This window comes from Plecotus auritus (assembly GCF_963455305.1).
Source record: "Plecotus auritus genome assembly, chromosome: 5".
Lineage (NCBI taxonomy): Eukaryota > Metazoa > Chordata > Mammalia > Chiroptera > Vespertilionidae > Plecotus > Plecotus auritus.
In genome coordinates this window covers 141509062-141536931 of record NC_137776.1, presented here as the reverse complement: position 1 = coordinate 141536931, position 27870 = coordinate 141509062, and the positions used below count along the sequence as shown (strand labels likewise).

General features: G+C 41.9%; 1 protein-coding gene across 8 annotated transcripts in view; it reads left to right on the top strand.

Moving 5' to 3' along the window:
- The window catches only part of TRPM3 (transient receptor potential cation channel subfamily M member 3), a 711013-nt gene that overhangs the window by 602756 nt on the left and 80387 nt on the right, over positions 1-27870 (top strand). For 5 of the 8 annotated variants that reach the window (XM_080667735.1, XM_080667742.1, XM_080667737.1 and 2 more), the window contains 8 exons: positions 1686-1736; positions 9086-9121; positions 9279-9419; positions 12342-12371; positions 13288-13577; positions 15319-15547; positions 18713-18880; positions 25118-25258. In XM_080667735.1, the coding sequence (XP_080523861.1) occupies positions 1686-1736; positions 9086-9121; positions 9279-9419; positions 12342-12371; positions 13288-13577; positions 15319-15547; positions 18713-18880; positions 25118-25258 (1086 nt within the window). The remainder of the gene's footprint in view (positions 1-1685; positions 1737-9085; positions 9122-9278; positions 9420-12341; positions 12372-13287; positions 13578-15318; positions 15548-18712; positions 18881-25117; positions 25259-27870) is intronic. The other 3 variants (XM_080667736.1, XM_080667738.1, XM_080667740.1) reach the window with 1 other exon arrangement.

Here is a 27870-nt window from a genome sequence, read left to right as displayed (position 1 = left end):
GGACACATGTAGAAATATACAATCAACCAAGTCTGAATCATAAAGAACTTAAAAATGTGAACAGATTAATAACAAGTAAGGAGATTGGATTCATAATAAAAAACCTCCCAACAAAGAAAAGCCCAGGACCAGGTGGCTTCGTAGGTAAATTTCACAAAATGTTATCCTCATTTTAGAGATGGTAATACTGAGTCACAGTGAAGCAGCTTGCCCGTGGTCGCAGCTGGTAAGCAGCAGAGCCAAGTGTGGAGCCAGGCATTCTGACTCCACAGTCTGTATGTTTAATCCCTATTGTCCTGCATCCCTCAGTGGAAAAAGCTCTGATGAGCATGTCTGCTTGAGTGGGCAGGTAGGTCACTGAGGCCGTAGAGGGGGATGGTCTCAGTCCTTGAATGTGTTTCAGCCATGCTTAAGGGTTTGCCATCACTGTCTGAGATGTTTTCATAGGGTCACCAGATTTAGCAAATAGAAATACAGGATGCCCAGTTGAATTTAAATTTCAGAAAAACAACAAATAATTTTTAGTATAATTGTGTCCCAAATATTGCATGGGCCATACTTATGTTAGAAATCATTCACTGTCTATCTGGAATTCAAATTTAACTAGGCATCCTATATTTTATCCAGCATGCCTGTTCCTGAAAGACAATGGAGTGGCAAACCATTTCATTTTATTCTTCCTTAAGCCAGGGGTGGGAAACCTTTTTTCTGCCAGGGGCCATTTGGATATGTATAACATCATTTGCTTAATCTAATTCACTTAATATAAATTTACATCACCAGGAAAAAACTCCTAGATTTACTGAATTTCGAGTCCACCTGCGGTTGCCTTGGCAGGCCAGACCAGGTGATTCTGGGGACCTCATACAGCCCACAGCCCACAGGCCGACATTCCCCACCCCTGCTTTAAGCAAACATACATTTTTTTTCCCAAGCCTCTCTTTTCCCAGACTTCTGTGGACTTTTCTTTAGACCAGATTTTAGCAAACTACCACCCAACAGCCAAATCCAACTTGCTGCCTATTTTTGTATGGCCTGGGAGCTGAGAAGCGTTTGTTTTTTTACATTTTCAGTGTTTGAAAATATCAAAAGAAGAATGATATTTTGTGACATTCAAATTATATGAAATTTTACTCTCTTTTTGTGTCCACAAATAAAGTTTTGCTGAAACATAGGCAAGGTCCTTTGTTTAGGTAACATCTCTGGCTGCTTCCGCACCACGGCAGAGTTGAACAGCTGCCATGAAGACTCCATGCCCCACATACTCTAAAATATTGACCACCTGGCTATTTCCTTACACACAATTTCTCATTCAATGTGGGTAATAAGCAAGATGTGATTGGCAGTGTGCCGAAGTGTATTTCCAATGCGGTAAACTGGCCCCTTTGCCTCCCCCTGCTGCAAAACTAGCCCCTTAAGTGATGTCTTGGTTTAGCTGTCTACAGCGGTGATGGCTTCCTTTATAGAGTTTGAACCTAGAGCCTCAAATGCTTTTTCTTGAGGAACCACAGTCAAAACTCTGCCAGTGTGTTTCTTTAGAAAAGACAGGTACAACTGAGCAACTACAACAAGCTTCATCTGATCGACTGTCCCTCGCCAGCCAGCCCCTTCCTTCCAGATCCTCCTTGCCTCGCCAGTAAGAGCCCGGCTAGCAAAACCATTTGATTCTTCTTTATTGTTTTCAGAGACATGGGCCCTCAAACACATTGTACCACTTGGTCAGGGATGTCAAAAAGGTAAGAACCCTCTCGACTGCAGGTCGGAGGCCCTGTCTTGACTGCTTCCTGTGATTACAAAGCGCCTCTGTTTTGCATTGCATGAGCCGCCAGAGCACTCCTGTCCCTGCCAGATGCCCCTCATTTCAGGGCACAGAGTGTGTGTGTGTGTGTGTGTGTGTGTGTGTGTGTGTGTGTGTGTGTCTTTTAACTCTGACATCTCTGCTTACTATGCAGCTGCGGTTTATCTTCGATCTCCGTGGTTTTAGACGCTTTTGTTGAATATAGTGCTTTGGATAGTAGAACTCCAGGCTTTTCCCCATGCCAGGTGGATTTATGCCATTACCTGTATTTTTCCATATGCCCCTCTCTGTTTGGGGAGTTTGTTTCCATGCTGTCCAACCTATTATAAGAGGTATCTTCATGTACTAGCTCCTGATGCAATATATCACTGTCACGTCTAGCATTATGCAGGGTGTAGGATAATACCAAGGCTCAGAGCCACAGAGACTAAAACAAATATTTGTATACCATTCTTCTAACACTTCATTTTTTCCAGTATAGTTTTTCACATTCATCATCTAAGATTTTGATGAGGGAAAAAATCCAGTAGGTTTGGATCAAATAGATTTATTCCCATTTTACAGATGAGGAGGCTGAAATGCAAAGAGGTGAGAGGTGTATTAAGTGATCAGTGAAGAACTAGAATTAGAACTCGGAACCTTTGATTAATAATAAAATTATAATACCTGATATTTAGTGATGACTAGGTATGTGACACCAATCTATGCTTTCTAGACACCTTCACTTGTTTATCTTGACAACAATTCTATGGAGTAGAATTATTTTTTTATTATTTTTTTATTATATAGCAGTAGTCCCATGTATAGATGAGAGGAGTGAGGCACAGGAGGTTATTTTTAAACTTACCCGAGAGCTTGTTCTTTGTCCCTATACAACCTCTTTCAGAGCTAGCTTTGGTCTGAGTCTTTGACAGCGTTCCCAGGAAGTGATACTCTAACTGTAATGAACAAAATAGATAGTGGCACTTTCTCCTCCCCCCCCCATACACATACACACACACAAACACATACACACATGTACACCCCTCTACCAATTTGTAGCAATTCTTCACCAAAGTCCGTAAGGCATACTCAGAGGAAGTTACAAAGTAAGGTCAAGAACAGAGTCCAATTCCTTCATGTCATAGGAATGTTGATGGCTAGAACTGACCCTTAGGTGTCCTGTAGGCACTTTTTCATTTTCCTTCAAAAGGTCAAGCAAAGGCCCCGGGTCTGCTTATAATGTTCCCATTAACCAGGTGGACCTTTCTGGTCCATGTGAGTGAGTGAAGCCTGTTGTTCTTTCAAAGCAAAGGAAACAGATGCTGTGCAGTCTGTACACCCAACCCAACAAGCATTTTACCACAATCACATCTTTCCTTGGTCCACCCCACTTCAAGCTATAGCATACCTGCGCTCAACAAGCCTATTTCTCTTTCCCTCCGGTCTTCCAATTTTATTTAAATTATTCTGGATGAAAATTGCCTAGAAACTAAAAGGGGGAATATCTCAGGAGATTGTGTACATAGCCACTGTGTATTCTTTGCTAAGATATTTGTTGCTCGTATTCAATAAAATGTCTTGAGATTCTTCTAAAATAACAAGATATTATCCCCTCGCCTTAAGCTGCCCTGTGTCCCTGAAGGAATTGTGAGGCTCTCTGAGGGAACAGCTATGCCTTTGTGCCTCAGTCCCAGCCATCGGCCAATCCAAACCTTCAAACAAAGTCACTCATCAACCTCCATCATGTGGGTTCTCAATGTCCCACGTGATTTTCAAAAGGATTTTGTAGTTAGATCTTACTGAGTACAAATGATCAAAATCCCTCCTATTAAGTTTTCTGCCTTGCCGGACTCTGCTTTGCAATATCACTTTTTCTTTTCTGAAATCCCAGTAGCTGCCTCTTGCATTTGCTCACATCACTTGTATTAAAAGGCATGTAGAGTATTTTTAAGGTAGGGTTCTTTTAAACTTCTTAGCTAAAGATGTACAAGAGCAAGAGCAAGGATATAGTTACCTAAGAATTCATTTACTTACTAACTTAGTAACTGGGAAAAAATGATAACATATCACCCAGGATAGTACTAAACTGGCTTAGGAACAATTTATCTTTTTACCAGGGACTAGAGATTGCCAATAGGTGAGGAGAAACAGAAAGCCTATGCTTAGCTTCTTCCTTTGGGAAGAAATAGGAGCAGGAAATGCAGCCTTCAGTTATTTCTGTGATAAAGATGAGCATCTGACTATTGGAAAGCAGGAAAGAATAACAATGGAGCCAAAGGAGCTGGACGTGTCTCCATTTTATGTTACATGGAAGAAGGAGACTGAAAATGGTGGGGGTTTGTTTATTTTATTTTTTTTAGAGAGAGCAAGGGAGGGAGAGAGAGGGGAACATTGATGTAAGAGTCAAACATTGATTGGCTGCCTCCTGCACACCCCTTACTGGGGATCAAGCCTGAAACAGGAGCATGTGCCCTGACCAGGAATCGAACCGGTAACCTTTCAGTGCACAGGACAACGCCCAGCCAACTGAGCCACACCAGCCAGGGCGTTTGTGTATTTTTAAGAATTGAATGATGGAGAAATTAATATTTTCCTCAGGCAGTTCACATTTTCCTCAGATGGTTCCAGAAGACTTCTAGTAATTTAGGCCAGTAAGATTCTCAAAGTCCACAAAAACAAGATTTAAAATGCTAAGAAAATCTTGGGCAGTTTAAGCAATTGTCAAAATTAAGGACCATAATAATTAGTATGTACTTTGTGCTTTATGATTATAGGACTTTGTGTATGCATTAATTGATTTAACCTGTGGTAAAAAAAATTAATCAGTAAGTGATAAACCCTGATACAAAATGCTGTTGATAAGTATGAACACCATTCTGGACCTTAAACATAGTGTTTGATAATATGTCTGTAAACTAAATGTAAGTAACTGACAACCCAGGGAATGCATTTAGGAATTATCAGACCATCATAAGTTAACCAGCATGACATCTGCAAGTCCAACTATCCTCTGAAATCAACAGAACTGAATGTGGAGAACTGCTCCCATGCTAGTTTCAATATCTCAACTTATTCATACCAAGGGAACAATCTAGGAGCAATGAGATGAAGAGTTGCTATTCAGCATCTATCAGAAATCTAAAATTATTTAAGTCAACCCAATTCCCGGGACTGTTTTCATGCATAAATCCATTGGATGTAGCAATGCTCTCTTATTAAACCAGAGTGGCCCAGTCTGTCTGCTTTTTCGTGAATTCTAACTTGTCATTTTAGTAGCTATTTGCCTGCTCATTTTGTGCCTCTGTATGTTTTAAAGCAGTAGTTTTTCTTTCTTAAATTAAGTGTACTAGCACTTCAGAATACCTTTACTATCCCTCCCCACCAAAAGAGTATGATATTTGTTTTATAGAGAAGTAGTGTGGAATTAGGATAGTTTAAAATTCATTCACACGGGAATCAAGACTCAGAGCTTTACAGAATGAAGAATAAAAGTTTTTCAGACACAATTTGGTAAAGAAAGGACATTTTATAATCCCATCTAAATCCACACAAATTTACAAAAGCATTCTTACTTTTTGTAAGATTAGTTGCCCAGTCTATTACCATGCCAAACATTGGGGGAATGCCCTCTTTTTCCATAAACTTTCACCAGAATAGTCTTTTCCCCATTCTCCCTTGGTAAACCTGACAGCCAGCTATCATTAACACCTTCCATGCATCAGAAGGAAACAGTCTTGTTTTGAAGGCTTGTTGTAAGTTTCAAGAAAAGAAAAAAGGTGTTTCCTGAAGTAGAAATGTGTTGTGATGTCATAAGCTGACATCTGAAAAACAGAGTGCATTTAGGAGAGCAGATCTATGTGAATGTAAAGTATTCTTTTAATTAACAGCTATCCTTCAGGATGGCATGGGTTAAAACTCAGTTCAGAGTAGCAGCTTATAGCACAAAAAAGGGAGACGATGACGATTTCAAGTTATCAAGTTGTTCCTATCCACAGACCCAAGCTTCTCTGTTTTATTCTGGGGTCAGGTTACTTAAATCACGTGGTTTGCCATGTGTTGTTACGGCATGAAACGGGGAATACGTGTTCAGGCTTTACCAGTTACCAAAGTCATTACCAAAAAGGGGAGGGTAGACACCAGAAACAGCAGGCAGAAGGAGGGGTAGCACACCAGTGTCATTGTTGACCTCCTGTCTGAAAAGGACCCAAGTAAAGGAAGACTCCTCCAGAAGGTTTTTGGACATTACCTGTGGCATGTGAGGTGCCGTTCACTTTCTCTGCTTTTTTCCAGCGGAGGTGAATATGATGAGCGCAAACCCACCCGTCTGCTCCTTTATCACTCCTTGTCTCTAAGCCCCCAGCTCCACTAACCAAACCTCAGGGGATTCGTGGAAACTACATCAACCTGGAAGCTTGGACCAGAGTCTTTGTCCAGTGACCTGGCAGCAGAGAAATAAGAGCAGCCTGCCAGCTGGTAGTCAGACCTTTAGAAACAGACAAGACTTTAAAAGTAGCTGGGTCCAAACTGCATGTTTTCAAAGTGTAAACTGAGGTACAGAGAAAGGGTGTGATCTGGCAAGCTCACAGTCCAGCCCAGTGCTATTTCCACGGTGGGGTCATCTTGCTACTGGTCTCTGCACATCTGTTACACCTGCAGGACACAGATGTCCAAGGCCTTCGGCCCAGACCGGCACCAATGCTGCCATCCCCTTCAGAGTTCACCCAGGACACAGTTATGGCAGTTTTATACATTTTATTAAATCTATTTCTTCTTCCCCAAAAGGTTTCCTCTCTTCCCAGTAAAAATTGTGAAACTAATTTCCCTGCTTCCATAAGCCTCTGGAAAGAAACAGCTGCAGTCTTGCAGACTGAGTTCAAACGCATTATTTGGTAACGTAAGCTTTCCCTCCTCCAGATATCACTTCAACAAAAGCATCTGACTCTCTCCTTATCCCCAAATCCTCCAATCTGCTCTGTATTCATTTACATCAGTTATTACACAAAACAGAACGGGCAGGCAAATGCTGAGGAGGAAGGAGCCCACATTGGTTTCGGTTAGGACAGGTGAACATCGCCACCTTGTGGTCAAACAGAATGCAGGCCCGTTTTCTTTCTGGCCTTCACTAAAAGCTGGGGAGAACCTAGGATAGTCTTTGAATCCTTTCCCCTGCTTCAGACCAGACCATACATCACTCTAAAATAATCAAGCTTTATATGAGAACTTTCTAAAGAAAAGAAGAAGATTACACCACCTTCTTTGGTAGTCTATAAACCTATAAGCCCTTTATGAATGAAGTCATTTACAAAAAAAATGGGTTTTTTGCCCCTCTTAAATTTTATTTATTTAGAATTTTACTATTATCACTATTCTTCCTGACAACTCCCACTCTTACAGACATGTCACATGTATAAATATTGCCATTCAATACTGGTCTTCAGACAATATTGATTCTTGTTCTTAGAATTCCAACTAATGCTTCCATATGGATATCTCAAATGAAAATGTATAGGTGTTAGATTCGATATTACCCACATTTTAAATTTAGAAAATTGTTACAAGGTTGAAAATAGGCACAGATTCCTAGACTTGCTATAGCTGCCTTTCAAAAGCATCATAATAAATCCTTGGGGGATTTTTTCTAAACCTGGTACATTGCAGACCATAGAGGCCAGGAAGTTCAACTCTTTTTACTGAGAAAACTGAGGTGTTGAGGGAAAGTGGCTGGTTGTCTTATAGACAGAAGCCCAGGGCATTGAGTCCCAGCCAGTGTTCCTTACCCTGCCTACCTCACAGTGCCAAGGAAATAACAGACAGGGTGGGCTTCCTCTGGAGGGCATCCTTAATGGAGCCAAATGCATGGGAGAGGAGGCTGATTCAGGCGCGGCCAGGCTCTGGCTCTTCCACCTTTGAAATCACAGAGTTGCTTAACAATCTGGTAGAGCCAGACCATACAGAAACTGCAGCCTTGTTCACCTATCCCATAATAATGGAGAAAAATGGTCGCATGGGTAATGTTTTTTAAATCAGCTTAATGTCTATGGAAAGGGCAATACCTGAAAAGTTATGATCTTCAAATAAAACCTTCTCTGAGCTCCCTTTGTTATGTTTTTACCATGCTTTGCATAAAGCCAGACCATTGGTCCTTCCCGGCAGCCTGAGGATAGCTTAATTTGACAATTTAGATTGATGAGATAATCTTCAAACAAAAGAGATCCTGAAATTCTGAGGAAGAGGGGGAGGAGCGGAGAGACCTTTTCTGTGAAGGGACAATTCAGCAAAGAAATGGGTTCTGAAGAGCCAAGGTCAGGGATGGGAGGGGTTGTGTGCCTTCAAGTGCTTCCATCTCATCTAGAAAGCCCTTCACACAGTCCCACTTTGCTCAGCCATTTCAGATTAGGTCCCAAGCCTGCCTGTATCCCAAGTTAAGGGAGAGGTAAAATGCAGTGGGCGGGGCTGAGAACTAAGTCCACAAGCAGCAAGGAAGTTGGAAGAGCAGCACCGGATTCATACACTTCGGCTGGTGCATCAATTGCTATCCATTCATTCCTGCCCATACAAACACACCAATATGCACATTTCAAGTCAAATTTCTGCAGTAAACTGAGGCTCTCCCAAACAAGGGTGACTCACACACTGTGGCTAGTTGGTTCTCTTACTGAGAACATAATGCAAACAAACAAACAAAACAAAAAACAGAATGATCCCACCACATCAGTTAATTGCACTGTTTTACTCATTCATATTTTCACCAAAAAGCATTTCGAATGCCAACCCCACATCAGGCACTATAAAAGGCACTAGGAATACAAAGATAAATAAAACAATGAATAATATAAGGCTTTTTCTCTCTGCTTTCTCTTTCAATACAAGAGATGTTCATAAATGACTTCATCTGACATCCATCCTGATCTCCTTTTATGAAAAAGAGCCAAAGGTTCATTGTTAATAGAAGTTTGGTATTAAAGGCTATCTGAGCTCTAAGCATACCCCACCTGATACAAGCCCTGGCAATACCAATCCCCTCTGGAAGGAGTCTTCAATTAGTGAGTGTGAAGAAATAAATGATCAGCAAAGGGCAGTAACAGGCCTGGGTCTGAGGCAGAGCAGCCAGGGGCCTGGGGGCAGCTGGGGAACCTAGCTCCTAGCGTCTGAGAGCCGTAGCATTTGCCATGTCTAGCCTTGTGTTTCTTTCTGCTACGCTGGTGTGTTTTTCTCCTCAGCTGAAGACTTGAATAAATATTTTGATTTTCTGTTCTTGCCGACGATTACTGCATCTTCTTATTTAACTTATGTCTTCTTTCCAAGAGAGAATATCCAGGTTTCGGTTGGATCTATTTTAAGGTGAATTAATTAACCAGCATAATAATTCATTCATATGTTTCTTTTTTAATTAATTTTTTTTTTTTTACTCTAAAATAGTTACAGAACACATGGGATCGAATCCCTAGTAAATCACGCTGCCCTTTGGCTCTGTTTGTTTTTCCTTCTTCCCTAACAGGGGAACCTGCCACCTGACTACAGAATCAGCCTGATCGACATTGGCCTGGTGATAGAATACCTGATGGGCGGAGCTTATCGCTGCAACTACACACGCAAGCGCTTCCGGACGCTCTACCACAATCTCTTCGGCCCCAAGAGGGTGAGGCTTGCAGGCAAATTCGGGTTCCTGGACTCCTGGGTGGACTAGGGTGCTACCGATTCAGGGTGTGGCTTCCTTCTCTCTTAGTGGGAGATGAGATGAGAAGGCAATTGCCCCACCTCTTCTTCCCTCCACCATCAAATCTGTTTTTAACAAAATAGGGGGAGAGGGATGTATTCTTTACCTAAGTCCAATTCAAATCAGAAACACACTGAGAGTGAGCCTTATGATCAGAGAATAGCAGTGAAATTCAAACGAATCTTATTATCTACCGCAGCAATATTCAAGGTTTTGGTCCAGACGGATCTATTTATACCCTTAAAAATTATTGAGGACTCCCAAAAGCTTTTTTATCTACTTTGGGTTCTATCAATATTTATCATGCTGGAAATTAAAGTTGAAACATTAAAAAATAATTATTTATTAATTCATCTTAAGATGACCATAAGAAGTCCATCCATTACATATTAACAGAGAGAGCATGTTTATGAAAAACAATATGTTTTCAAAAACAAAAATTAGTGATGAGTAGCATAGTTTTACATTTTTTGCAAAATTCTGTAATGTTTGACTTAACAGAAGATAGTTAGATTCTCATATCTACTTCTGTAGTCAGTCTGTTACAAGACATTGTTTTGGTTAAAATATATGAAGAAAATCTGCCCTCACATAAATATGTGACAAATATGACAAGTGTATCAAACAAAGGAAGAAGTAATCTTTTGTGATAATTGTAGCTATTCTTTTTTGATAGTACATCAAAATTCAAGTGGCAATTTTCTTGAAGATTAGTTTGCAACATGAAATCTGAAACCCTGTCAGTGAACTTTTCCTATTAAAATCCAAATTGCAGTTTGTATAGATATTTTAACATCGCAGATGGGTCATTGTAAAATATTGGTTTGTTGAGTTATATGCTGATCTAAACGTTGACACATTTTATTATACAGTTTAAAAAACTTGCAAAAACTTGCATTCACCTTCAATCTCATCAGAAAAGTCTTTAAGTACTGAAAAACTGTCAAGGTCATAGGGTGGGTTTTCCAAGATTCTGTTATCTGCTTGAAAGTTTGAATTTTGTCATTGACAACCAATACTGTGAGTTGTTTTCCTTGAAATGACAGTCCTACTTAGTTCATTTCCAAAATGTCTGCCATCCAGGTCTAAGTAACCCTAGTTGTTTACCAGTCATTTCTTCACACAGATAGCTCATGAAACAAAGTGGCCATAATTCATCCCAAACAACCCCGTGAGTGTTTTCCCTCAGGACACCCATCCTTGTTCAGTATGTAGCAGCAGTGCTTTTTGCGGCTTCCCATTTCATCCCTCAGAATAGTAAAAAGGCATTTTTTACTAACAAGAGTAGAAATTTAACACACGTTATTATTTTTTAGGCCTCATCAAGCACATTCTTTTGTTGTTGTTGTTTTGTTCTATTGATTTTTAGAGAAATTGGAAGGGAGGGAGAAAGAGAGAGAGAAAAACATCGATGTGAGAGAGACACATCAATTGGTTGCCTCCCAAACACTCACTGTAACCCAGGTACTGCCCTTGAAAATCAAACTGGCAACCCTTCAGTGCACTGGCCTAATCTCTGTCCAGTGAGCCACACCAGCCAGGGCTCATCAAGCACATTCTTAAGTGCAACTGTTTGTTTTGTTTTAAACTTCAAGCGTATAACAGTGAACTCTAATGACAACTAGTAAAGCCTGGTACCACTGCCTTCATTCTTGCCAAGGTACCCAGCAGTTTTACCAACCGTTGCTTTTGTATCATCAGTGCAAATATTAATACATCTTAGTGTTATTATGAAAATAGCTTTGACTTCACAGGCCCCTGGAAGGGTCTCAGGAAAGACCTCCACCCCCAAAAGGGTCACATGGTTCTAGGACAACATTTTGAGAACTGTTGCTATAGCTGGTGGCAGGCATAATTTTTTATTTTTACCAAAGTTTATCTTCTGATTATTCTAGTATTTTGTGGTGCTAGAAGAGACCTTTGAGAACACCAAAAAGTATAAATTTTTTTAAATCACAAATTTTAAACTGGTGGTCATTATAAAAGCTAAAAGAGAAAGAAAGAGGGAGAGACGAGGTTCAAGCTATTCCGACTTGAATGGTCAAATAAAATTTGGAGGAACCGTAAGTGCTATAACCTTTTTATTTACTTAAATAACTTTCAAGATGGTACCCGACCATTCTGTAATACTTGCAATGTGGAATTGGAATTCCTGACCCCTGAAATGTAATTTTGTATCTCCCCTTGTTAAATATAAATCAAGTTTTATACTTTGCTGAGTTGCCTTCTCTGTCCGTCTCGGTCTATGCCTATTTTGCACATTCCCAGCATGAACAATGATGCTTCTGTTTGTGCTGACACTTTCCATGACATTACAGTAAGTGCCATCGACACATGCCCCTCTGGCCCCACTGACCCTTGATCTACTGGACAGCAGCATAGAAAGATGGCCAGCATGAAGCATCTACACATATATTTATGAATAATATCTCAAGTCTTCCGGGAATAGAGGTCATTCAGAGGTTTGAGAAACATCTTCTACTTTGATTGAATGTTTCATCATGCACATAAGTGCTTGAAGTCATGGAGATGATGAGCAGGACAGTTTTAGGAAGAAGGAAGAAATTTTGGTCCATGAAAGGGTTGATAAACCTGCAGGCTCTAACCCTGAGCAATCGCGTTATGCCTGTCCAGTTTCCTAATTTTCTGTGATTCACCCAAACTCATTAAATCCCTAATTCTCTAAGAATTTCTATAAATAGGTTCCCTTTGTAATGTTTTATTTATTTAAATAAATGCTATATGGTAAATGGAATTATTTCATTACGTGTTTGAGATAAAGTAGGATCCTTTTCTTATATCTATAAAAAAAATATCTAACTTTGTGCATTAATTTTTCAACAGCCCAAAGCCTTGAAACTATTGGGAATGGAGGTAGGTGTTTACTCAAATTATTAGTGTCAATTATTTAATCTCTTTGTTACACATTTTAAATATATAGTAAGTTCATTTCAGTTATAAGGATTAGTACATAATTCTGCAATAAGTAAGTGACATTTTTCCCAGTGGTGAGGGCACAGGTCACAGTAGCTTTGAAAATTTCACCATGGAGGTTATATTAGCATTACAAACAAGGAAATAAATCCTATTTGAAATACTAACTTGAAAACCAAGGAAGCATATATATTCCAGTAAGCAAAATCTGTTCATGGGTGTTTACAAATGGCAACAAATCCAAAGGCCAGAAAAACTTCACAAATGCACCTAATGAGGTATGCAGAAACTCCAGAGAGGCTGCCTTCCTCCCATCTTTTGTTAATGTGGTTATTGTTGTATGCAAATGCAAGTCCTTGTCCTTTGAGAGAAAAGGGTAGTGCTGTCCATCATGCATGACAAATAACCCTACCTGCAGAGGGGGAAAAGGACAAAAGTAAAAAGAAAAAGAAAATGGCCCATTGAACATACTTTTTCTAATTTAAAGTATAACAATGATATGTTCCCATAGGACTGTGCTTATGCTATTCTAACTCATTTTAAAATTAGACATATATGAGCTTGAGCATTCTTTTAGGATTGGAGCTAGGAGAGGATACACATATACCTCAGACATATTGCGGGTTCGGTTCCAGACCACCGCAATAAAGCAAGTCGTGTTCTTTTGCCTTCAATGTGTAGAAAATGCAACATCTGGGAAGTACAATAAAGTGAAACAATCAAATGAGGTGTGCCAATAGTTCATTTATGGATCTGTCAGAGCTGGGCTAGTAGTAAATATATAATAACCGTTGACTGAATTTCATTGATTCATTTCTAACTCCACCTCTATTTTTTTTTCACCCTAAAATTACAGGATGACGTTCCCTTGAGGAGAGGAAGAAAGACAACCAAGAAACGTGAAGAAGAGGTAGACATTGACTTGGATGACCCTGAGATCAACCACTTTCCTTTCCCTTTCCATGAGCTGATGGTGTGGGCCGTCCTGATGAAGCGGCAGAAAATGGCCTTGTTCTTCTGGCAGCATGGCGAGGAGGCCATGGCCAAGGCCCTGGTGGCCTGCAAGCTCTGCAAAGCCATGGCTCATGAGGCTTCCGAGAACGACATGGTCGATGACATCTCCCAGGAGCTGAACCACAACTCCAGGTCAGCCAGCCCAGGAAATGGGGTGGTCAGGGGACAAAAAGGGAAGGTGGACCCCAAATATTGGATGGAGGGTCTGAGCTCCCCAGAACTTGAAGGCAAGGCAGTATCACCCCAATGGTACACAGAGAGAGTAGACATGAAGAATTACTGTTGCCCAGCCGGCATGGCTCCGTAGTTGAGCATCAACCTATGAACCAGGAAGTCAAGGTTCAATTCCTGGTAGGAGCACATGCCGGAGTTATGAGCTCGATCCCCAGTGTGGGGTGTGCAGGAGGCAGCCAATCAATGTTTCTCTCTCATCATTGGTGTCATCATTGATGTTTCTATCTCTCTCTCCCCCTCCCTTCCTCTCTGAAATCAATAAAAATATATTTTTTAGAAAATAATTACTGTTTATGGTATACAGTACTAGCTATGGGGGTACAAACAGATTATAGAAGATTTCATTTCATCCTCTCAACCTCCCCAACATGTCTGGTATTTTCACGGTAGGCATATTTGCCGGAAACATCTTTGCTGCAAGCATTTTTAGCACACAGGTAGTCAGCTGTAAAGCAATTTTGCCATAGAAGATAAAATAGTGAAAAATAAAAGAGGGGCATTAAAAATTATATCATGGAATGTGAAAAATTATTAACAAAATTTAAAAACTATTGCAAAAAATGAAAATACATTGTCTTCTAAGTCTTTCATTCATGGTATTGTATATACTTTTCTTTTATATTTGCCATAGCTTGGGGAACATTCGGTTCTGCTGGATGAGAGGATGACTGTGGTCACTGAATGATATGCAAACTGATACGTTATCATTTTCTAGTATAGTGTGCAATCTGGCTTTACACGTAGTTTTTAATGTCCACTATTTTAAGACCACCACATCTACTCATCATTGTATAGACCATTATAAGGGCTAAGATTTATATAATGTAAAAATGGAAGTAACTGTGAGAACCTCCTCCATGGAGGAATGAAACTAAACTGACAACCAGCTTAAATAAATTCTGTCAAACATAAACCAAACTGTCCACCATTATTTGATCTTTTATGGTGAAATTGCCTTACAGCCAATTAGGTGTGCAACAAAAATGCTTACAGCAAATACACCTAGAACCCTGCCCTAAGAGATAGATCCTCTGGTTATGCATATTTTACAGCTAAAGGAAATGAGACGTAGAATTTAAGTAACTTGTCCAAGATGACAACTTTGTGGCTAGGCTCAGATTTGAACTGAGGTCTGAAGAAAACACACTGCACTCTAATCATTGATTTATTGGTCTGCCATCCTCATCCATATACCTTGAATTGAGGGCCTTAAGTGCAGGGGTCATGCCTTGTTTGACTTACGCCCTTAGTTTTAAACACGGTGTCTGGCACGTATAGCTGTTTAATGGATGTTGGCTGGATGAATGAATGCAGAGACTAGATCCCATAAAAAACAACTAGACCAGTGGTCGGCAAACTGCTGCTCGCGAGCCGCCGCGGTTTGCCACTCTGTTGAATAATGAGTTTGCCGACCACTGACCTAGACTATCGATTCCAATAATTACAGGCTGTTGTTCCTTGTGATTAAGTCCCTATTCCAGTGGTCGGCAAAGTCATTAGTCAACAGAGCGGCAAACCGTGGCTTGCAAGCTGCACTTTGCCAACCACTGAACTAGACCATTCAGAACCCACCTTTTTTGGCTTGGCCAGTGGGTCTCCAAGATGGCTAAAAGATGACCCTTTACATTCTCTTTTTCAGGGACTTTGGCCAGCTGGCCGTGGAGCTCCTGGACCAGTCCTACAAGCAGGATGAGCAACTGGCCATGAAGCTGCTGACATATGAGCTAAAGAACTGGAGCAATGCCACATGCCTGCAGCTCGCAGTGGCTGCCAAGCACCGCGACTTCATCGCACACACGTGCAGCCAGATGTTGCTCACAGACATGTGGATGGGCCGGCTCCGGATGCGCAAGAATTCAGGCCTCAAGGTCAGTGCACCCAGAAGGACCTATTGGCTATGAGCACCAGAGGGTTGGTTGGAGTTTTCCAAGCCGAATATGCAGTGGGATTAGGCATTTTCATATCTCAGGAGGGTGACTCTACACCCCAACTGCATCAGGATCTTCTGTGTAGTAGTGCTTTTTGGATTGTTTTGTTTTCATGTAGAGGCTAAGACATCCTCTAAATTTTGCTGAATCAACAGAGATGGTGCCTAGACATTAATATTTTTCAGAAGATCCAAAATGTGATAGTCTCACTCAGGTTCTGTAGGGATACCATGTACTCTGGCACAAGCTGTGCTGTACAAGGAGTCGCTTACCTGGGCAACTGTTCACTGCGAGGGAGATGGAATACCCTGGCCTCCTTTACACCAGTCAAAAGAGACATTGGCTCTTATTCAGCTATACTTGAGAAATTGTTTAAACTGAAATAATAGTGAGGTAGATTTATATGTAAAGACTACTGGATAATCTTGATCTATTCTTAAATGAAGAAAAACAAGTTGCAGATCATCATATATGTAACCAGAGACCATTTTTGTTTTTTTTTAAACCATGTACGTGTATAGTTACAATTGTATAGATGAGTTTTTTTAAAAAAAAACACAAAACAAAACAGGAACACTACACAGTAAATTATAGTGTTACCTCTAAGGTTGAAGTATAAGGATAATGGGTGGCTTTGCTTTTTATGTTTTCTTAATGCTTTTTAAAGAAAACATTAAACTGAAAGAAGTAAAATAAAGGCAAAAATAGGAGGGGGAAGATTAAATGAATGTGTTAAAATAGTTTATCTGGTTAGAGTTTGTGGCTGTTACAAGTGAAACCAGGCTCATATTTACGTAGAACTACCTGATCTGGGTAACTTTGAGAGCAGCCCAAAGCAGAAGGGCCACGAGACCAGAGGGATCACTGAGGCCACTCTGGCTGAACCAGCACCCCCTCCTCTGCTCCATCCTTCCATGGGCTCTTGGCCAGGAGTCACAGAAGGTTGCCATGAAGTGGGTCAAGGGTGTTCCCTAGCTGTGCTGCTGGTGGCCGCCAAGCCTGGCTATCAGCTCCAAGGACAGGGTGTCACGCCCCCTGAAGGCTGCCAGCAGGCCACCTGAGCTTTCCCAGCCTGCCAGGCACCCTGAGTTCAGGGCCATCACTCTCTCTTTTCCCTTAGCTGCTCCACAGTCCCTGTGGGCATTTGAGGATGGGTTGTCCTTTATTTGTTATTTGAGAATTATTTTTACTTACCCTCCAGGATCCTCTCTGCCCCTCACCTTGGTTCATATTCTGGAACCTTGTGCAATAGAACCATTTTAGGATTAGGGAAGAGGTGGGAGATTTAGGGAATACAAGTCAGATGTCAGTACTATCGCTCAGAAATGCATTGCCCTGGCAAACCGAGAATGGGGTTGCTTCTTATGAAAAAGGCCCGTGGATTCAGTATTGTCACATAGAGACTTAAGCATGTTGTTTAGACATGAGAGAAATACAGTGTGGGATGCTATATTTGAACAGGGGCTTCTTGTGGTGAATACAGAGACTGCTGGGGTGTGTATGTGTGTGTTTCTGTGGGATAGTAGTAGATGACAGGGGGAAGCTCTAAAATGAATAAAATGCTTTCCGACATGGACTTTCTCAAGATCAACTTAGGACAGAATTTTTTAGACATAATCAGATGACATGATCAACTCCAATTGTCACACTAGCAAATAAATGCCAATGGATATAAGTATGAATTGATTTCACCAATCAAGTGCTGTTTAATGGCTAAATGGGAAACTCAATTCTTTCCCACTTTTGCCTTGGGTAGGCTCTCTCTTTTTCCTCAGTTTCCCCCATGCAAAGTGAGTTTAATTGGGTAATATATATTTTGGTAAGATGCTTTGTTTCTCCAAAATCAGATTGAGCTACTGTGCACAACGGTTGTAGGTATTTTTGCAAAGAGCTGCTTTGCCGCAAACATGTTTGCCACAAAACTAATTGGCCATAAGACAATTTTTCTGTACAAGATAAAATTTTAAAAATTAACAGACTCATAGATAGAGAGCAGGCAGACAGCTCTGTTGGGGGTGGGTGTTGAGGGAGGTGGAGAGATTGAGCAAAAAAGAAAAAAAGAGAAGGAACTCATGGACACAGGCAATAATGTGATCATTTTGGGAAGAGGGTGGGGAGGGGGGACTTGAGATGGAAGAGCATATGGGGGGATAAATGGTGGTGGAAAAATAAAAAGAAAGAAAAATAAAATAAAAAGGGACATTAAAAAGGACATAATGAAATCCATTTTCATAACAAAATTAAGAATATTATGAAATACAAAATATCTGAATTCATTTAAACAAAATTAAGATGACTATTATGAAATACAAAATATCTGAATTCATTTAAAACATGTGTAGATTCATGATAATACTGTGCAAATAACCGGTTTTATTTTGTGGGTTGTACTTCAGCACTTATACATTCATTGCATATTGATCTGTCTCCTCTTTTGAGCTGAGCTGCTCACCTATTGTTTTTATTCTTGGCATATTGTCACATGTCTGTTGATAGACATTCCAAAGTTCTATGAGAAATGTGGGTTCAACTCCCCACCTTTGACTATGTCAGTTATCATATTCTAGTATAGCATGAAATCTGGCTTTATACTCTCTTATTTTACACTTTCAGTAAGTTTGTCAACATATTTTCTATCAAGTTGATATACATAATTATCATTCACTATTTTAAGACCGCCATATCTAGTCATCACTGTACAGACCAATATGAGGGCTAAGATTTATGTAATATAAAAATGGGAGTACGCTGTCAACCCAAACTGTTGTCCAGTTACTTTATCTTTTATGGCAAAATTGCTTTATAGCCAATTAGTTTTACAGCAAAAATGCTTGCGGAAAAGATGTTTACAGCAAAGAAACTTATTGTAAAAATACCCTACACGGTGCATAACAGTTCCCAGGTTGACACAAATGACTCTTGTAGCATTAATATACATAGTTATTCAAATATGCAAGTCCTCACTTGGGGCACACACAACACTCATTTACACACACACACACACACACACACACACACCACCCCCAGGCCCTCTGATTCTAAGCAACCACTCTAATCTTAATCCCTTAAATGTGATTATTATTATTATCATTATTATTACTTTAGGTAATTCTGGGAATTCTACTTCCTCCTTCAATTCTCAGCTTGGAGTTCAAGAACAAAGACGACATGCCTTATATGACTCAGGCCCAGGAAATCCATCTCCAAGAGAAGGAGCCAGAAGAACCAGAAAAGCCCACAAAAGAAAAAGACGAAGAGGATATGGAACTGACAGTAAGAAAATACTCCTCAGTTACTGCCCATGGGGATAATCCCTCATCCACGTGTCCCATTGATATGGCTTAAGATTCAGTAACTCTTGAGGTCAGCCTCCCACCAGCTGCTTTCATTTGAGTAGTGAGACCAGGGTATTATGAAAGTGCCTTCTCTATGCACAAATAATATGATGATAGGAGCTAATTGTATGTGAAATTTTTCAGCCAGGGTCAGTGGTACAGGACAACCCAATGAAATTCAAAAGCAAGGCACCCTAAATTTTCCCATCAGGCAGTGCTGTATAAACAACCAGGTGATGTGGCAGCCCCAGCACTTGAGGAAAGAAAGGAGATTGGTGATTTGGGAGCAGCCGGCTTCACTGAGCTGGAACTCTTCTTCTGATCAGAAGCTGAGCCTTTATCTGTCTTCAGGGTCAGGCTCACAATGCAGGACTGATTGAATTTTGAGGTTTGTATGGAGGGTTTTTCTTAGCTCTTCCTGGTGTAATTGTAGAGCATGGATGCTTTGTTCTGCAGGGCGAATGGGGCAGCTGGGCATGGGACAGCTTCCCGCAACCCCCGCCGGAGCAGCGTGACTGCCACTGGATTGTAGCCAAGGTCTAAAAATATCACAGGCTGTTAAAGGGACAAACAAGGCTTCATAGCTTTGGAGACACCAAGCACCAAATCCACAGGACCTCCTTGATATGCCTCACCCTTCCCAGCCTCTCACCAGTCACTGTGATGACCCAGAGAAGCTGTAAGGGGAAAAAACAAAAATTGGTTTTGCTCAGGTGACAAAAGGCCTTTGCATTATTATCTTAGTAGGACACCTCTGTGAATTGCTTTTTCCTCCAAATAAACACTATTTCTTTCCACTAGGCCCTTTCTAAAGATCTATTTTAAGGCACAATTTCAGCCTCGTGTGTAACAGGGTATATACATTGGGACACTCTTTTGATTGATAAATCACTCACAGCTTTTGACTCACTGAGTTTAAAGCCAATGTTTGCTTTCAGTTTCAATGTATAAAAATTGGCGGTCTACTTCCCTCTCTGATAGGGGTGACTGTCTTCCCTAAGGATCTTACCATATTTTTGGCCTCTGCACCCTTCAAGGATAAAACATACTTTGATTATGAGCATAAGCGTTGTAGTAGTACTACAGGATCTTTATTGACAGCTTCAGCAGAGGGGTAAAGAGTGTGTGCTCTGGATCCAGAATCCTGCCCCATCACCTATTCACTGTGAAACCAAAGACACAGTTTCTTAACCTCTAACATGGGAATAATAATAGCTTACAGGTGCATGTAGACTATATAAAAAGTGTGCATGTAAACCATGTACACTGGTGTTCAGTGCATGGTAAGCCTTGATTAAACAGTGCTAAGTGCTTCACATGCACTTACTGGTGGAGTCCTCACAACAATCCCACAGCTAGGTACTATTATTTATCCCATCTTACAGATGAGGAAGCTGAGACTCAGAGAGGTTAAATTGCTCAAGGGTACTCAGCTAATTAGTTGTAAAGCTGGCATTAGAACCCAGGCATAGAGATTTCATGGGCCCTGCTTTTAGCTGATAGGCAAAGGGATGCTAATTTTTTTTCCTAGTCTCAAATGTAGGCACTCGGCTGGTTTGGTCTACCATGTAGCAGAGAGAATCTGAAAGTGATGCATGGGACTCCTATGTCAAGTATGACATGGCCTTGACATTGGCATACTTCCTAGGAAGGCTCGAGGGAGGATTTTAGGAAGGTAGCCAGAAGCTGAAGGCAGTATTTTTTCTTGTTGGGTCTCAAAGAAGAAAACAAAGAAGGCAGCTTCCTTCTCTTGCTCAGTCAAGCAGGGGTGGGGAATGTCCGGCCCTCGGGCCGTATAAGGCCTGTGAAGTCATTTGGTCTGGCCCTGCCAAGGCATTAGAAGTGAGTTAATTAAACGTTTGACCAAATATAGCAGGCTCATTTTTAAGTTGATAATTCTGTATGGCCGCAAATGTGATAAATATCCAAATGGCCCCTGGCAGAAAAAAAAGGTTCCCCACCCCTGGTCTAGAGCTTTGGTAACCTGACCCTTCAAGAAGCCAGAGTAAAGATGCATCTCTGGACTGAGACAAAGTCTGCTTCTCAGAGAATAGACCCTGGTGAGTTATTGAGAACCCAAGTAGAAGACACCAACGTGGCATTGCTGCTCGAGCTTCTTCCCCACAGGCTGGAAGGGCAGGGAGAAGGTAAGGAAGGATGGCAGTTGTCTTCAAGGTAGGACTTCTTTTGATCCTACTGATAAATATTGTCACAGCACGGACCCTGGTATTGGCTTGGACCCTGGACAGGACTGGATAATGCAGCTTGTTGACACCTCTGCTCTTTTTATAAGATTAATATTTGAGCTTCCGTGTAAAACCAGTATTTCCTCTCTTAGAATGAGACCGTTTCTCTTGGCCCTTCCAAAGCTGTACATGAAATATCAGCCTTCCTTTGTTAATTTTAGTAGCATTTAATAGCTTAGTTCACCTCAAAGGATCTTACCCAGACTTGACATCTGTGTTCAGGTAGCAAAGATTTTTCAAATTTATATTGTGCAGTTTTGTCTGTATTTGGCCCTGTTACGTTCTGCTTTAAGGAATGTAGGCAAAGGAAATGTTTGACTACTGGGGAAGTAAGTTAACAAGATCAGCAAATTAAGCTGCTTAGGCTGGAACTAATAAAATATCAAAAATGCTTTATTTGGCCCCAGGTGGGTAGCTCGGTCAATTAGCACATCATCCTGATATGCCAGGGTTGCACGTTCGATCCCCTGTCAGGGCCCATATAAGAATCAATCAATGAATACATAAATAAGTGGAACAACTAATTGATTTCTCTCTCTCTCTCTCTCTCTCTCTCTCTCTCTCTTCCTCTCTCTCGCTAAAATAAATAAATTAAAAAACCATTTTTAATACTTTACTTAAACTTATGAAAGACAAGCCATTTAAAAATGCATCCACTTTAGAATATATCTGAACAATAAAGGCAAAACAGGTTGTTGTATTTTTGTTTTTGTTTAATCTGCATTGCCAGATAAATGTCTTGCATTTTGCCTAATGAAGTCTCAACATGTCCACAGACCCAGGGCATTGTTCTGACTCTGTTGGGAAAGCCGCTGTCCCTAGAGGTTACCTGAAGATGCCACTCTCCAAGATGCCTAAGCCCTCCAAACTGCCTTTACTTTCATCTCACTGTGTCCCCAAATAGCATTGTATTGTTGAGCACATAAATAAGCAAACAGAAGTAGGATAATTGTGTTTGTGTTACATAAATTATAAGTTATACAGGGACAAATATGTAGCCTCAGAATTTCTTGGAGTCAGTGATCAATACTTATGAAACTATTGCTTTCTGGTTTGCTATATCCATCATGAAGATTGATTCAACTTACTGACCAAAACCAACTCCTAACTAGGCCAGAGAATAGAATGGTACCTATTCATTAACTCAAGGTACTTTTCTAGCCAAAGGGTCCATAAAGGAATGGAAGTTACCTTCTCCAGAAATCCTGTTGGTTACAGGCAAATCATTTGTGATAGATATGTGAGTGACGTGGATATTTGAGACAATGACAAAAATTGTCAAAGCTAATATTTTATTCTAGAGGTCTGGTGTACAAAATTCATGCATGGGTGCAATCCCTAGGCCTCACTGGCAATCAAAGCGAGAGCATCTAACCAAGAAATAGGTAACCTCTGGGCCATGGGCAGCACCTGGCCCCCCAGGCCCCCATGTACCCCCCTCTACCTGAGTCATGGCGCCCGAGTCCCCACGCGGAGATGTGGTGAGCGCAGGACGCCACGGGCCAGGGCGCAGTGTGGGCCTCTGGGCCGCCCAGCGGTGCTGCACAGAAGCCAGGTGGGCAGTGCACTCTCTCCCAGCTGGCCTCGCAGTCCAGCTCCTGGGCAAACCCACGGGAGCCCGCCCAGCCCCTGCAGTCCCGGCAGCTGCAGCCCGGCTCACCCGGAAGAGGCCGTGCGGGTGTGAGGCGGGCTCCTTGTGGGCGCCCAGCACCTGAGGCTTCCCCAGTGTGTGAGTCCTGGAGTTCCGGGGGAGGGTAGCAGGGGGAGTGAGAGCGAGCTCGGCAGACACCCCGCATTCCCACCGCACCTCCATCCCCGTCACCCCCATCATCCCTGCCCCCAGGTAGCCAGTGAGAGGTCGCAGCCCCCAACCCGGGCACCGCAGGAGGTTGGTAGCTGCCACCTACCTCCAGTTCCCCATCCCAGCCTGGGGCCCAGCCCTGATCAGGTGATCGGGGCCTGCCGGCCACTGGTCACTGTCTGCAGGGCCATCGATTGGGGCCGGGCCCCCTCAGCACCTGGGAGCCAGGGGGCGGCCCCGGCCCCGCCACCACTGCTGGTTGCATCTGCATCTGTGAGGCGATTGGCGGAGCCATCAGGCTCTGCACATACCTTGGCTTGGTGCTGCCCACTCACCTGCTCCACCATCCTGCCATGGTCCTGCTCTCATCGGGGCCCATCGGGGTTGGCAGCACCTCCAATGCTGCCCACTGCCAGCGCCGCATCGCCAATGCCCACCATGTTCAGCACCACCCCCTGGTGGTCAGCACGCGTCATAGCAGCGGTCGAACTCTCGCTCTAACAATTTGCATATTAGGATTTTATGTAAGGTGGTTTGAAGACAGGATTACCTAGGGGTTGTCTGTGTTCTCAACTTCAAGATAACCAGAAATTATTTCTATAATTCGATGTCTCAACTACAAACCTGTATTCCCAGGTTTTTCTTAACCCAAATTAGTCTATAAGCAGTTAAAAGGTTTTACCTTGTTCTCACATTTAATGAAAATTTTATATCCCAAACACTGTAGAACTAACCTTGTCTTAGAATGATATTGAAAGAATTAAAGCCAAGAAATTATAATAGACTCCTAATAAACATACTTCCTTTTCTGGTAAGAAATATCAACTAGATCATTTCAGTCAACAGTATTTGAGAAAGTCTCAGATCACTTTAAAGACCAGCTAATACTTAAGTGCCAGATGCTTATTGATTATAGACCAACCCTATAGCAGGTGCTTGTATTACCCTCATTCTACAAAGAAACTAAGTCTCAGCGAGGTTAAAAGACTTGTCCAAGGTGCCATGGAGTCTAAGTGTCCAAGTTAGGACTCGATCCTCCTCTGAGCGACCCAAAGCCTGGAACTCTTCACCATTAGAATCTTAGCCATCTTTGGGGCATCCTGTCACTTGCCATCCAGACAGGCATGCGTCTGTCTTTTCTCAAATTCTGCCTTTTCTGTGATGTTTCATCATTATTATTGTTGTTGCTGCTGCTATTTTCATGAATGAGGAAGGAAATAATTCTTAAGGAAATCTCCAGCAGCTTGAGATGAGGGCCTCTCCAGGTCAGGCCTGACTTCTAGTCCTGCCTGGTTGACTCTACCATGCAGAGGAAGGCAGTGTGTCCAGGAGTTGCCATGAAACTAACATCAGCAGGAATTTAGGTTCTATGGTGTTTGAAATAGGTAACCAAGACATATGCCAAAGGGTTGGGGAGATGTTTGTAACCTGACTAAGCTCTAGGCACTCTAATAGTTAGGTATTAGTGATCCAATTTACCTTTGACTTAAGAGTCATTAGCATGAGTGAAGACACAGTTTGAACCCAGACCTGCCTGTTTCACAATATATATGGGCAGAGTGGAATTAGGAGAAAAGCCAGAGTCATGGCCTTCCCAGGCAACACTCTTTCTCCCTCTCAGAATTCTGGGTATCTCCCATCACTCACATCTTCCAGAGGTCCCCAGAGTGGAAGAGATGAGAATGGTCAAGAAATATCCCTAAGGGCTTTCATGCCAAATTATATGTATAATGCAAACACACATATATGGTGCCCGGCCAGTGTGGCTCCGTGGTTGAGTGTCGACCTATGAATCAGGAGGTCACTGTTCAATTCCCAGTCAGGGCACATGCCCAGGTTATAAGCTCAATCCCCATTGGGGGTGTGCAGGAGGCAGCCAATCAATGATTCTGTCGATGTTTCTATCTCTCTCCCTTTTTCTCCCTCTTTTTGAAATCAACAAAAACATATTTTTTTTAAATGAGAGAGAAAAATGCACATGTAGGGAAGGCACAGTCTCTAACTCTCTGGGGGCCTTGGACAAAGCCTGAGGTTCTATGAGCATGTTTTCCTCCTCCGTAAATGAACACATTGAACTCCATGACCTCCAGAGCCTTGCTGTGATGGTATTCATTCTCTTCCACTGCAGGCAATGTTGGGACGAAGCAACGGGGAATCTTCCAGGAAGAAGGATGAAGAAGAAGTTCAGAGCAGGCACCGGTTAATCCCCTTGGGCAGAAAAATCTACGAGTTCTACAATGCCCCCATCGTGAAGTTCTGGTTCTACACTGTAAGTATCTTGCCTTTTCTTCTTCCTAATGCATGGCCACAAGGGGCCAATGTCAATTTCTCACGCACCTCAGTGGTGTCCTCTGTGAGTCATAATATGAAGACCACACAGGCATAAACAAAAGCTCTAGGGCGACCTTGCTTTTTCCAATAGCTAAGAAAGATTTGTGGCGTCTGTGAGCCAGCTTCCATAGCATCTATGTTTCTGCTCCTCACAGAAAATAAAGGAAATAGTAAAAGCGAGAACTTACAGAAATAGAGGTGAGATGAGTATGAATCTAGTCTAGCAGGAAAATAGATGTCATTTTATAAAATGCTTCCCTCTTCTAGATGGATGAGCACTGGATTAGAGTTCCTGGTTGCGTATTTTTGTTTGTTTGTTTTTTTATTGGTGAGAGAGAGACAGAGACAGAGAGAGAAACATTGATTTTTGTTGTTCCACTTATTTATACATTCAATGATTGATTCTTGTCTGTGCCCTGACCAGGGATCGAACCTGCAACCTTGGCATATCAGGACAACTCTCTAACCAACTGAGCTACCAGGCCAGGGCTTCAGAGTTGCCTGTTTTAGATGCTGGTGCTGGGGTTGGGGGACGTTGGGTGGGTATGGGCTGAGCAGAGTGTTAGGAGTAACACCACTGAAGATGAGTAGGTGTGTCATCACTCCCCATCTGGCAGTGTCATCCAACAACCTTTCTTGCTCTGACCCAGTTAACATGCAAACTGCTAAAGCAAACTGCAATCATGGCAAATACTGTTCAGTGAGCACACCCTGCAGACATTTTCTGCCCATAAGATGAAAGACTCCCTGAAATAGCCTCCTGATGTGGTAGAAATGGCTCGACTGTTGGGTTTCTACTTCTACTTTTCAACGATATTTTAAGTTTAAGGTGAGCTGTGGCCCAGGTCATGTCTGCTTCTCTCCGGCCACAGTGGAGCTGTGCCAGGTGATGGAGAGTACATCTGTATTTTTGGCCTTTCTCACAACCAGCTACTTACCAGTCCCTGAGTCAGCAACAGGATAACCCGAGTCTGAGGCCACAGTGACTCAAATGACCAGCTGTGGTGCTTTGCATGCGGTCCTGTATGCTAGCACTGCATGCTGGCTTTAAACGGGGCTTTCTCAGCACTAAGGACATTTGGGGCAGAGTAATTCTGTGTTAAGGAGGCCTGTCCTGTACATTGTAGCAGCACATTGACCTCTTCACACCCCAATTATGCATTGTCCCCACACACTGCTAGATGTCCCCTTGTGGGGTAAAATCACCACCAGTTGAACACCCCTGCTTTAACATACAGTGTTAAGAGAGGATGGGATATTATCAAAATATAAAGATTGGACTTTATTCAGTGAAGCAAAATTTAAATTTATTGATTTTTTTTAATTCTCTCTTAAAAAATAACGAAGGCATGGAAAGTTTATTTCTATGCATGTGTATATACAGATATGTTATTTTTACCTTGCAGAAAACAACTTAGTAGTGACAAGCATGGACTTTGGAGTCAGACAGCCTGAGTAGAAATCCTATCTTAGTAAAGAAACTTGTGACTTCAAGCAAGTTCATTTAGTACTCTGTCCCCAGCTTTCTTAAGGTTGGGGGTAACCACAGTTCCTACTATAGGAGGTTTAGTAAAGATGGGATGTGTTAAAACGTGTAAAGCACTGAGAACAGTGCCTGAGAGCACCTTGTTCTCCTAGGCTAGTTCCACTGAGGAGCAAGAGTTAGTGTTTCATTCATCCGTCCACTCAACAATAATATCATTTATTGAACACCTACTATGAGGCACTGTTCTACGTGTTCATATACACTTTCCTGAATCTAATAATTTCATCAAGGTAATATTTTCACTGCATTTTGCTCAGGTCTGTGCTTCCTCTTATCTACTAGTAGGGCTGCTCTGGTGTCTAGCCTAGATTAGGGCTTGGCAAGCTGGAACCCACAGGCCCAATCCAGCCGCTGCCTGTTATTGTGGCCTGCAAGCTAAGAATGCATTTACATTCTTAAACACTTGAAACAAAATCAAAGGAAGAATACTCTGTGACACATAAAAATTATATAAAATTTACATTGCAGTATCCATAAATAAAGTTTTATTAGAACACAGTCAATTCACTCATTCACCTACACCCTGGCTGCTTTTATGCTATTGAGTGGATTACTTGCTTCAGAGCCTATCAGGTCAACAAAGCCTTAAAAATGAACTATCTGGCTCTTTACAAAACATTTGCAGGTCCCTGACTGAGAGCAGAAACCAAGCCAGTAGGAGAATTATCCATCACTTTATGAAGAGTGCTCACTTCTCTGGTCCTTCCAAGGCATTTCTCTTTTTTTTCTTGACCTGTGTTCAGTATTCATTTTATTTCCTTGATTACTCCAGTCCCCATTTTTTTCATCTGAGGCAAGTTGTTAGCCAAGAAGGTTTTTAAATCACAAATGCCCTGGCCAGGGTTCTCAGCCTTGGCTACACATTCATGAAATTCTGACAGCATTGGTCTGGGGCACAGCCTGGGCACCAGGATATGTCAGAGCTCCAAGGCAGTCGCAATGAGCAGCCAGAACTGGCAACCACCACCCCAGATGGAGGGCTAGTTTTTAGCCCAGGGGTGGGC